This window comes from Hypomesus nipponensis, chromosome 21 (assembly GCF_054491055.1).
Source record: "Hypomesus nipponensis isolate SF chromosome 21, ASM5449105v1, whole genome shotgun sequence".
Classification (NCBI taxonomy): domain Eukaryota; kingdom Metazoa; phylum Chordata; class Actinopteri; order Osmeriformes; family Osmeridae; genus Hypomesus; species Hypomesus nipponensis.
The window spans coordinates 12,468,870-12,481,875 of record NC_140381.1 but is presented as its reverse complement, the minus strand read 5'-3'; the positions used below and the strand labels follow the sequence as shown (position 1 = coordinate 12,481,875).

The 13,006-nt window shown below is 46.7% G+C and overlaps 1 protein-coding gene across 1 annotated transcript; it reads right to left on the bottom strand.

Moving 5' to 3' along the window:
- Positions 1-5,706: 5,706 nt before the first annotated feature.
- LOC146238036 (uncharacterized) lies at positions 5,707-11,156 on the bottom strand. The gene is made up of 4 exons (XM_084684988.1): positions 10,716-11,156; positions 10,345-10,503; positions 9,879-9,974; positions 5,707-9,797 (listed from the first exon to the last, which is right to left on the bottom strand). The coding sequence occupies exons 1-4, from the start codon at positions 10,857-10,859 to the stop codon at positions 9,486-9,488; spliced, it is 711 nt and encodes a 236-aa protein (XP_084541114.1). The 5' UTR covers positions 10,860-11,156; the 3' UTR covers positions 5,707-9,485.
- Positions 11,157-13,006: the final 1,850 nt, after the last annotated feature.

Below are 13,006 nucleotides of genomic sequence, written 5' to 3'. Positions count from 1 at the left end.
GAAACATTTACACAATCTGACTCAATGGCTGCTGGACAATCAAATCAAATGTATTTGTTTAGCCCTTTTTACACGCAAGCATGTCACAGAGGGCTTCACATATGCCCATAGAACTGCCCCTCAACCAACCTAAACCCTCAAGGAAGACAAGGAAAAACTCCCAGAAAAACTCCCAATGGGAGAAAAAATTGAAGAAACCTTGGGAGTTTAGGACAATGCTTGGGACAATGCAGATTCAGCCGCTAATAGCTTACTAATAATAAGACTCGTATCACCAGTCCTGTTGTAACCAAATGCCGATCGTATTTAGTGTCTCTTACAATGTACTACAAATAAAAAATACTTTGTTTAACATGCAAATCATCATGGTGCGCTTATCACTGCCTGAACTCGCAGCATGCGAACTTACGTAGAAACTGAGTGGGGAACGGTGCAAGAAAGATTTTGTTGTCTTGGCCGGAGAAGATAATTTCATTTGATATGGATCTTATAATAGGCATATTCACTTTTCAACCCAGCGCGTTAGCATGAGCGAAGTAGGGCTAGGCCAACTTACATTTTCAGGTGGTAGGCTACATCATATTCAACTTCAAACAATGAAAAATAAACCATTGTTGGCAGAGTTTGCATTCAACGTTTTTCGAGTCACCCGGTACTTTGTAAATGTAAATGTACTTAAAGTGCTTTTCGGCTCCTGAATAGTGTTTTACAAGGTTTTGCATGTAACTTCTGGCTGAATGGTTTTCTTTGCACTTTAACTGTTTCAACATGTCTCTTTGGCTGTTTATACATGTTAAAGGTGTTTAGTGAAAATATTGAGCCTTTAAATTGCGTTTTTGAGACTTTAATTTCTTTATTGCTTTAAAGTGTTTTCTAGCTCTTGAATAGCATTTCCAATCGTCGTCATCTGCCGCTTGTCCGGGGATTGGGTTGCGGGGGCAACGACCTAAGCAGGGAGGCCCAGGCTTCCCTCTCCCCGGCCACTTCCACCACCTCTTCCTGGGGGACCCTGAGGCGTTCCCAGGCCAGCCGAGTGACATAGTCCCTCCAGCGTGTCCTGGGTCTTCCCCGGGGCCTCTTCCCAGTGGGACGTGCCCAGAACACCTCACCAGGGAGGCGTCCAGGAGGCATCCTAATCAGATGCCCGAGCCACCTCAGCTGGCTCCTCTCGACGCGGAGGAGCAGCGGTTCTACTCTGAGCCTCTCCCGGATGACCGAGCTTCTCACCCTATCTCTAAGGGAGAGCCCGGACACCCTGCGGAGAAAGCTCATTTTGGCCGCTTGTATTCGCGATCTCGTTCTTTCGGTCACTACCCATAGTTCGTGATCATAGGTGAGGGTAGGAATGTAGATCAACTGGTAAATAGAGAGTTTCGCCTTTCGACTCAGCTCCTTCTTCACCACGACGGACCGATGCAGAGCCCGCATCACTGCGGACGCCGCACCGATCCGCCTGTCGACCTTGCGCTCCATTCTTCCCTCACTCGTGAACAAGACCCCGAGTTACTTGAACTCCTCCACTTGGTTCAGGATCTCCTCCCCGACCCGGAGATGGCACTCCACCCTTTTCCAGTCGATAACCATGGCCTCAGATTTGGAGGTGCTGATTCGCATCCCAGCCGCTTCACATTCGGTTGCGAACCGCTCCAGTGAGAGCTGAAGGTCACGGCCCGATGAAGCCAACAGGACCACATCATCTGCAAAAAGCAGCGACCCGATCCTGAGGTCACCAAACCGGACCCCCCCCAACACCCTGGCTGCGCCTAGAAATCCTGTCCATATAGGTAATGAACAGAATCGGTGACATAGGGCAGCCCTGGCGGAGTCCAACCCTCACCGGAAACAAGTTCGACTTACTACCGGCAATGCGGACCAAACTCTGGCACCGGTCGTACAGGGACTGGACAGCCCCGATCAGGGAATCCGGTACCCCGTACTCTCGGAGCACCCCCCACATGAGCCCCCGAGGGACACGGTCGAACGCCTTTTCCAAATCCACAAAACATGTGTAGACTGGTTGGGCGAACTCCCACGTACCCTCCAGGACTCCGCGGAGGGTATAGAGCTGGTCCACTGTTCCACGGCCAGGACGAAAACCACATTGCTCCTCCTGAATCCGAGGTTCGACAATCCGGCGGACCCTCCTCTCCAGGACCCCTGAATAGACTTTCCCAGGGAGGCTGAGGAGTGTGATCCCCCTAAAGTTGGAGCACACCCTCCGGTCCCCCTTTTTAAAGAGGGGAACCACCACCCCGGTCTGCCAGTCCAGAGGCACTGTCCCCAATGTCCACGCGATGTTGCAGAGTCGTGTCAACCAAGACAGCCCTACAACATCCAGAGCCTTAAGGAACTCCGGGCGGACCTCGTCCACCCCAGGGGCCCTGCCACCGCGGAGCTTTTCAACCACCTCGGCGACCTCGGCCCCAGAGATAGAAGGGCCCCCCCGATGTCCCCAGACTCTGCCTCCACGTCGGAAAGCGTGTTGGTGGAATTAAGGAGGTCTTCAAAGTATTCCTTCCACCGATCCAGGACGTCCCCCGTCGAAGTCAGCAGCGCACCGTCCCCACCGTATACAGTGTTGACAGAGCACTGCTTCCCCCTCCTGAGTCGCCGGATGGTGGTCCAGAACCTTTTTGAAGCCGTTTGGAAGTCATTCTCCATGGCCTCGCCGAACTCCTCCCATGCCCGGGTTTTTACCTCCGCGACCGCCAAAGCCGCGTTCCGCTTGGCCTGCCGGTACACATCAGCTGCCTCAGGAGTCCTACCAGCCAATAAAGCCCGATAGGCCTCCTTCTTCAGCTTGACGGCATCCCTCACCTCCGGAGTCCACCACCGGGTCCGAGGGTTACCACCGCGACATGCACCGACCGCCTTGCGGCCGCAGCTCCAGTCAGCCGCTTCAACAATGGAGGCCCGGAACATGGCCCATTCGGACTCAATGTCCCCGGCCCCCCCCCGAGACATGATCGAAGCTCTCCCGGAGGTGGGAGTTGAAGCTCCTTCTGATAGAGGGTTCCGCTAGCCGTTCCCAGCAGACCCTCACATTACGTTTGGGCCTGCCAGGCCTGACCGGCGTCCTCCCCCACCATCGGAGCCAACTCACCACCAGGTGGTGATCAGTTGACAGCTCCGCCCCTCTCCTCACCCGAGTGTCCAAGACATGCGGCCTCAAGTCCGACGACACGACTACGAAGTCGATCATCGAACTGAGACCTCGGGTGTCCTGGTGCCAGGTGCACATATGGACACCCTTATGCTTGAACATGGTGTTCGTTATGGACAAGCCGTGTTTAGCACAGAAGTCCAACAACAGAACACCACTCGGGTTCAGATCGGGGGGGCCGTTCCTCCCAATCACGCCCCTCCAGGTCTCACTGTCATTGCCCACATGAGCATTGAAGTCCCCCAGGAGGACGAGGGAATCCCCGGGAGGAGCGCTTTCCAGCACCCCCTCCAGAGACTCCAAAAAGGGTGGGTACTCTGAACTGCCGTTTGGTGCATAAGCACAAACGACAGTGAGGACCCGCCCCCCCACCCTAAGGCGGAGGGAGGCTACCCTCTCATCCACCGGGGTGAACCCCAATGTACAGGCGCCGAACCGAGGGGAAACAAGTATTCCCACCCCAGCTCGACGCCTCTCACCAAGGGCAACTCCAGAGTGGAAGAGAGTCCAGCCCCTCTCAAGGAGACTGGTTCCGGAGCCTGTGCTGTGCGTCGAGGCTAGGCCGACTATATCTAGCCGGAAACTCTCTACCTCGCGCACCAGCTCAGGCTCCTTTCCCGCCAGCGAGGTGACGTTCCACGTCCCTAAAGCTAGCTTCTGCAGCCGAGGATCGGACCGCCAAGGCCCCCGCCTTCGGCCCCCGCCCGTCTCACACTGCACCCGACCCCCATGACCCCCGTGCGGATGGTGAGCCCACTGGAAGAGGGTCCCACGTTGTCTCTTCGGGCTGTGCCCGACCGGGCCCCATGGGAAAAGGCCCGGCCACCAGGTGCTCGCCATCGAGCCCCACCCCCGGGCCTGGCTCCGGGGGGGGCCCCCGGTGACCCGCTTCCGGGCAGGGGCAACTGAGAACCATTGTTGTATTTCTTCATGGTTGGTTTTTTGAGCCACGCTTTGTCTGGTCTTTCACCTGGAACCTGTTTGCCTTGGGAGACCCTACCTGGGCATAAAGCCCCCGACAACATAGCTTCCAGGATCACTAGGACACGCAAACCCCTCCACTGCGGTAAGGTGGTGACTCAAGGAGGGGCATTTCCAATACATTTCCAATATTTGCCATGTAACTTTTGACTGAGATGTTTTCTTGTTGCTTTAAGTGTTAAAATATGTTTCTGTGGCTGTTTATACATGGCAAAGGTGTTTAGTGAAGGTATTGAGCCTTTAGATTCAGTTTTTGAGACTTTCATTCTTTCACTGCTCTAAAGTGTTTATCAGCTCTTGAATAGCATTTCCAATGCATTTCCAATATATGTCATGTAACTTTTGGCTGAATTGTTTTCTTGTTGTTTTAACAGTTATAACATGTTTCTGTGGCTTTTTATACATGGTAAAGGTGTTTAGTGAAGATATTGAGCCTTTAGATTCCGTTTATGAGACTTTAATTCCTTTCCCAGCTAACACATGACGTTGCGGCAACGTTGCCAGTAGGTGCTCAGTTGGTAACCCGCGACGGTACCTTCTGGCAACGTTGTGGCAACGTCGTAGCAACGTCGTAGCAACGTTATAAAGGGAATGTTGCCAGTTGGTCCCATGGACAACGTTGCCAAGACTTTGTACCTTGGTTGGCTGGTTACGTTATTTTTAGACCTGTGGGCAACGTTGCCGCGACGTCGTACCTTGGTCGGCTGGTAACGTCATTTTTAGGTCCGTGGGCAACGTTGCCGCGACGTCGTACCTTGGTCGTCCGGTAACGTCATTTTTAGGTCCGTGGGCAACGTTGCCGCGATGTTGTACCTTGGTCGGCTGGTTACGTTATATTTTGGTCCCATGGACAACGTTGACGCGACGTTGTACCTTGGTCGGCCGGTTACGTTATTTTATGGTCCCATGGACAACGTTGCTGCGACGTTGTACCTTGGTCGGCTGGTTACGTTAATTTTGGTCCCGTGGACAACGATGCCGCGACATCGTACCTTGGTCGGTTGGATACTGTTATTTTGGTCCTGTGGACAACGTTGCCGTGACATTGTCCCTTGGTCAGCTGGATACCTTCATTTTGGTACCATGGGTTAAGTCGCCGTTAAGTCGCTCTTTGGTCGCAGGACAACAGATCTCGAGTGCAGTGGTTTATCCATGGAGAGATCAAACTCGACTGCTCTCAGTTCTGCCACTTTTGTAATGTAGCCATAGTCTACATGAATTTCAATCACACAATATGAAATGTTGCACCCAGCACGTATAAATGTATACAATGTTGTAATGTGCAGCTCAGCCCCAGCATGGTCATCAATTTTCTCATATGCAGGAACATAGCTTTAATAAATAAAAGACTGAATTTGAAATATAATTCTTATATTCTCAGCCTTAGGCCTATATTAAAATATAAGTATTTCATTCTTTACATGTACAAAAGCAATCAATATGTGGTGTGTAACAGCTTTAAGCAAACATTCTTTGTCCAGCACACCAAAGCTGTATGACACACAATGCAAATTTGAGCTGCAATAATTTTGTAATACAAAATTGTTAAATGTGACCAAAAGGAAAGCGACTCTTAAGTTTTATTTCCAAAGACAAGTCATCACAGAATATTACAATTCTTCCTTAGTAAACCTGGCCCTCTGTCTGCCCCTGAGCAACAACTTTGCGCATGCCCATTTCAACGCATCTCTGAAACTGGGGTTCCTAAACAGATTTTGCAGAGCCAGAGGTCCCACCGTTTTTCACGTAATGGATTTAACCTGGAAATAATTTACTTCAAAGGTGAGTTTCTTTACAGAAATCGTTTTTAAATATATAAACATATTTTCAGAAATTGGATGGGGCATATAGGTTTGAAATTGAGTTGTTTGTGTGCTAGCGTTATATCAGATTCACATTGTTTATGTTAGGATTTCGCTAGCTAGGTTAAATCCTCCAGAAAGTGATGTTGAAATACTGAAAATGCATACATGTTATCAAAGTTTAGCGTCTCACAAATCACCCACAAAAGAATCAGTGAAAATAAACGTTCAGAACTGTTCGAAAAAACCTTGTCCGAAAATAATTTATTTAGCCCTGGATTTTCAAAGAGCTAGCGCGTGGCTGATCCCGTTTTGATCAGTCGGTCATGGCATGCACAGCAATTGCGTCTATAAAGTATCATGTCACTAATTCTTCCAATTTGTACATGACATCTGTTTTTGGATACGTTTATTCGTTTTAACCTTAAGATGCGTGAGTTCTAAATATTTCCGATGCTTCCACGAGTGAGCTTTTTCCAAAACAACAGCTAGGTAGCTTTAATTAGCTTCCGTTACCTAGAAACCTACCATAATGCTCGTAGCAATGCTCCTACCTACTAGTGTTACTTGTTAGCCTACTAATTGTAAATTTTGAAGCCATACTATAGCGTTTGTCACATTGTTTGTCTATCGGAAAATAGCCGGTTGTCACACATGTGCGACACTACGCTGTGGGGCCCTGCTTTCGAATGATCACACATGTGCGATGCTACTCCTTTTATATCAATATCAAAATGCTAATACTATGCACTTAAACTACATTCCTCTTTCATTTCTGTACAGAGTATCCTACCATCGTCACACGGCCTCGGCTGTGTCCCTGGGAAATTATGGTAAAGTAATGAATGACCGTTTTTAACAGTGACAATAATTGTATGAACATGGCATCCCTACAGGCTTTGTTTTGAAGCAAAAGCATGACTTAAAACTTTTGCATCACCAGACCCCTAGGTGTCAACTCTGGTCTGGTGGAGGAGAACCCATATGGGGTCTAGGAAAACAGCTGGCAGCCAGGCAAGTGCAAACACTGTAAAAAAAAAGTTGACATAACTCAAAATTACAAGGCAACTGTCTTCACTACATTTTTGAGTTTGGAGTCAAACAAACTATTGAGTTTTGAAATTAAACTAAAAAGTTTTGCTAACTTTGAATCTTTTGTTGAGATAATTTAAATTTCTTCTTCAGAAAAACTTGAATTTCTGAGTTTTAGAAACAAAAATCAACTTTCTCAATTATAAGATTTGGAAAACCTCCCAATGAACTACAATAAAATGTCTTAGTTGACTTAATCAAAGGGGACAGCCAAGTAGGGCTACTTGGAACACACATCAAATGGTGAAAAGCATGAACCCAGCTGTGCTTTAAAAGCAAGGTCTATCCAAAACCTGACTAAGATAATGTGTATGGAACAATACACTAAACATACCATAGATGGTAGTGGTCTTTCCAAAACCAGGCTTTAACGTTATGAAAACATAACCAACATACACTTTGAGGTACACTTTGTATAGTATATACGTATTCTGAATACAGATCGCACTTAGGGCAGGTCTGGTTGATTGTTTACAACCCTGGCCTTTAAAAACAACATCATTACTTTTAGCTCAGAGGGGTATTGTTCAGAAAAGGTGTATCACTGTTCAAATCTATTTAAACACTAGGCAGATTAAGGCAAGAATACTAAAGATTTACACTAAGAGCTACTTTTTGAGACTCCTGACACTCCTGACATGCTGTGAGCAATCGATACACAGAACAGGTGCATAACAGAACAGGTGCATAAATCCTCCTCGTCCTCCAGAACTACAGACCGGTATCACTGTTACCCTTCTTCTCTAAAACAATTGAACTTGCTGTATCTAACCAACTGTCTAACTTTTTTTCTCAGAACAACCTGCTTGACCCCAACCAATCGGGCTTCAAGACCGGCCACTCCACAGAGACTGCCCTCCTTTCAGTCACAACTGCCCTCCAGTCTGCCAGAGCGGATTCGAGGTCATCCGTCATCATTCTGCTGGACTTTTCTGCGGCGTTTGATACGGTTAACCACCAGATCCTGCTCTCCAGACATTTCTGAGATGGGCATCACTGGCACTGCACTCTAGTGGATCTCATCCTACCTGTCGGGAAGATCCTACCAGGTCTCCTGGGAAGGCAAACTGCCAGACCCTCGCCAGCTCTCCATGGGTGTCCCACAGGGCTCCGTCCTTGGACCCCTCCTCTTCTCTCTGTACACCACCTCACTCGGACCAATCATCACCTCCCATGGCTTCTCCTACCACTGCTACGCTGACGACACGCAGCTGTACCTGTCGTTCCCCCCGACCGATCCGGGGATCTCAGCTAGGATTGAGGCCTGCCTCGCCAGACAGCACCACCTCCAGCTGAACCTTGCCAAAACGGAACGTCTCATCATCCCGGCTAAACCCTCCATCTCCCACGACCTCTAAATCACCCTGGGATCTGCGACGGTGACCCCCTCATCCTCTGCCAGGAACCTTGGAGTTACCATGGATGACGAGCTCTCCCTAACGGCCCACATTGCTGCGGTCTCCCAGTCGTGTAGATTCACCCTAATCAACATCCGGAAGATCAGGAGTCTGAGCACTCCACCCAGCTGCTTGTCCAAGCACTTGTCCTCTCCAAGTTGGACTACTGACACTCGCTGCTCGCCGGTCTCCCAGCATGCGCAACCCGCCCTCTTCAGAGGATTCAAAACGCGGCGGCCCACCTGGTCTACAACCTACCCAGGCGCTCCCACATTACCCCGCTCCTCATCTCCCTCCACTGGCTACCCATAACGGCCCGCATCAGATTCAAGACCCTGGTACTGACCTTCCGTGCAGTGAACGGGACTGCACCCGACTACATCAAGTCTCTCCTGCAGCCTTACACCCCCACCCGCCACCTACGGTCTTCTTCAGACAACCGCCTGGTGGTCCCACCGCTCAAGACCGCCCGGTCCCAACACAAGCTCTTCTCCTGCCTGGCCCCCCAGTGGTGGAATCAACTCCCCACCTCCATCAGAGACACAGACTGTCTCTCCACCTTCAAGAGAAGGCTCAAGACGCACTTGTTTCGGGAGTACAACGGTACTTAAGACCCAACCCAATGCTAGTTTCCTCAAGGATCTAAATGACTTGCTTAGACTGTTGCTCTTGTTGGTTAGTGGTAGCTGATTTAAACTGTTGTATTCTATTTTAGTTAATCCTATTTTTATTGCTTTCCTACAGGTACACTTGCACTTAGTGACTCATGTTGTTTAATTGTAACTTGCTTAACTACATGCTCTTATGGTTTCTTCCCTTTAGCACTTATTTTTTGGTTGTTCACAATATGTACTTCTTGTTTTTGGCTACCCGCAATGCTATGGGGCTATCTTGTTGTTATTATCAGTGACCTATGCACTTTGTAAAGCTCTCTCTTGGAAGTCGCTTTGGATAAAAGCGTCTGCTAAATGAATAAATGTAATGTAATGTAAATGTTCAAATATATGTTAACACTAGGCAGATTAAGACAAGAAAATTGAAGAAGAAGATTTACAGTAAGAGCTTAGTTTTGAGACTCCTGACACGCTGTGAGCAATCAATAGAAAGTTCCATGAAGACTTTCTCGATCACTTCGAAAGTGTACTTTAGGTATTTTGGGTACTTGATGTTCAGGGCATAGAGCAGGCTGAACAGGTAGGCAAATGCAGTGGGGAGGTCTGGAATATCACTGAGAACAATGTTCTCTTCCAAGACAATGGAAATTCCCAGGACTCTGGGCGGTGAGGTGCCATTGTCTTCTAAAATCGTGAGGACAGCAACCTGGACACCTTTGGTCCGCCCATCTGGATCTGGATCCGTTTCCTGGTGGGAAAATAGAGGTTGTGAATATTGAGCTACATTTGAGAGCAAAGTCATAAATGGTGACACTCCCACTGTACTTACCAGGCATGTCTTGAAAATCATTTCTGAATCCTCTCGAAGAAACAGTGGTAGACCTTCCAGGGATGCACTCTTTCTGTGTAGCGCAATGTCAGACGTCTGAAAACCAGTAAACAAAACATTTATGATCAAATATGAGACATTCTGTGCATAAATCCTAATTCTTGGAGCAGGAAGACATCTCTATGGCGGACATATTTATGGATAAATATGCATTTCTTATTTTGGGGTGAAGTATTCTTTTAGGACTGACAGCAGTGTTAAACACATCTGCATGGAATACAGAATAAGTCAAGTAATGCCCAAAGCAAAGCCGCAAACAGAATGAAAAGAGTTAAACAAAACCTGTATCTTGCAAACAAGCTGTAGCACTCAGAAAACAATTAAAACAAAAGATAATTAAATGGAAGTGGAATATAGTCATTTGTGGATGATAAATATGTGAATGACCATTAAGAGATTAATTTACCTGTTCATCAACCTTGTCCAGGAGGTTTTCCATCTTCAGACCAAAGGGTCCCTTCCTGGCACGGTACAGCTTCAGCAAACGAGAATAGTACTTGTCTAAGGCTGCTCTGAAAGTCTCCAATAGGTCTTTGGTGGTGATGCGGTAGAACTCCTCACAAAGCTGTTGATCAAAAAAACAACTATGAAGACTTTGTCATTAATGTTGAGTACATATACTGCAAAAATCCTGCCATAAACAGGGTTCACATAATCCAATAACCTTGGAGTGAGCCTACATTTGCAAACAAGGCATAACTTCTGATGACACACAACTACCGGTAAGTACATTAAAAAAGTGAAATAAGGACACCATCCATAAAACATTATTCTTACTTGTTCTTCAGAAAAAAGAGCAGGCCATCTGTCCAGTATATCTGATACCATTGCCTGCACCTCGACAACCTCTTTTCTCCTAAGGGAGAAAGTAAGGTCCATCTTCTGTCTGATGAATGTCATGTCTTTAATTCTCTTTTTCATTTCATCCACCAGGGCAAGTCTTAGGTCTTCACGTGTATCATCATCTTGGTTTTCAGGATGATCAGGAACATAATTAACCTCCCCTCGCTTGGGTTTTTTTAAGGAAAAGGTATGCTCTTCATCTTCTTCTCTCTGTCTTTTTTCGTTTACAGTGACCTCGCTGCAGCCAGCTTGACGCAGCTTTGATCTGTAGTTGCCAAGTTTGTACTTGATGCTTGTGGTCCACCCACCATAACCTGTGCCAGTGCCAGGCTCCTTAAGACATGGATGTTTATGTTGTAAGTTCAGAAGCCACAGATTCGATTTAGCTTTTTTCAGGGTAGGCTTTCAAGGCATACATAGTCTGTGCAACCTTGTCCAGAATGTCCATCTTTACCTGCCTTGTTACATCAAGACTTTTCTCTGTCTTCTCATACACGTCATTTCCCTTACGCAACTGTAACTCAACATCATATGAGAAAGATGGGATCGGAAAAGGAGAAGGCCACCGTGAGGTGCTTTGCATATGGCCGCGCATATATGCTGAAGGGCTATACAAAGACCCTGGAGAGCTCATACTGGCTGTGTCTAGAGAGGAAATGGAACAATTGGACTGACTTCTGGTTGATCAAATTCAGGCATGTCATGTTCCCGCAGAATGTGCAAGACAACTCGTTCTTCTGGCGATTCTGCCATGTCCACCAAGTTACAAAGTGCATTTCCAAAATCTGGATCTTCATATTGCAAGGAGAATCCACCTTCAAGTTGGAGCTTCTTTTGGAGTTCAGTTTGCAGATTCTCCACGGATTCTGGTCGCTGTGTTAGCTGGACTTTTCGAATGAGTTTTGGAGTTATCTGTACTCGCAATAACAAAGCCTGTGAAGAGAGTGTAAAAAACATCCTTACACTTCCAGACAATAGTTTTAAAAATAATAATAATTCAACTTATACTCCAAAGGTCGTCAAAATGTCAACATACTCCTGTTGACATACAAATGGAGCTTATCATTCAAATTTAAATGATACAGTGATAGGGTTTACCAACCATTTCAAGTCCTTTCAGTGCAGCAGACAGGTCTTCGGGGTCACCTGCACCTTTCCTCCTACTGTGTATGCAGTCAACGGGTGGTAATCATTCCAGGCCTCTGGATCCAGGATTTCTATATCTGCGTAGGCGCTTTCAACAAGTTCGTAAGACCTGTAATGTTCCATGAACCAGGATGAGAGCTTTCTACAGACAAATGACACTTTATCAAGGTTAACCACAATGCTCATCATCCTGTAGAAATCTGGTAGCCCACTGCAGTGACCAGCAGATATTATAATTCCATACTGGGTGCCAAATGTCTTTGGCCAGTGACACAGTGTCTTGGTCCAGATATTTTGTCTTGATTGCTGTCCTCAGCCTCTCATCCAATGATGATGTTTTAACTATGTCAACATTGCCAGTGTATAGCTTTGGTTTAAACACATTTTGACCATCGAGGTGGTATGCCATCATTTGCTGATGTTTAGAAGATAAAGTTAAAAGCACATTCTTGAAGTTATGAATGTCATGCACCACTTTTTTGAAGAAGCTATGCTTTCACTCGAATCTCATAGTCCATAATTCTACTAAAAGTCCAAAACAGCATATCAAATGATGTTCGATACAGTGGTGCTTTGGTCGCAAGTTAAAGTCAGGAAAACAATCTATCAGTAACTTCCGATGGTCGGAAAGTATTTCCTCAGAGAATGTGCAACAATCTCAACAATCTCTTTAAGGTCCATCAATATTTCCCATGAGGGCTGATGCTCTGGTATACTGCTGCCAATCATAAGAGGGAGTAATCGTAATAGTGCCCAATTTTCATGTCCATTGCCACCAACACTTCTTTTTGCAAAGTTTGCTTTTGTAATTTTCTGTTGCTTGTTTACCTTGTCAGAATATTTGTATGGAGGATTGTATTCGATTAATCAGTCCATCAAATGTAAGGAATCCTTTTGAAATAAATTCCTTCAGGCACAAAGATATTTCTAAAGGGATTACACCTTCAAAAAAGTCATGCAAAATATTTCTGGAAATCCAGTCACTGGATGGAAGTATGACAGATGCTTACTCAGTACACATTCTCTTTTAACACCATTCAAATGTGTTTCATTGCTAGCTTTGAGCTCCTCCAAAAGTG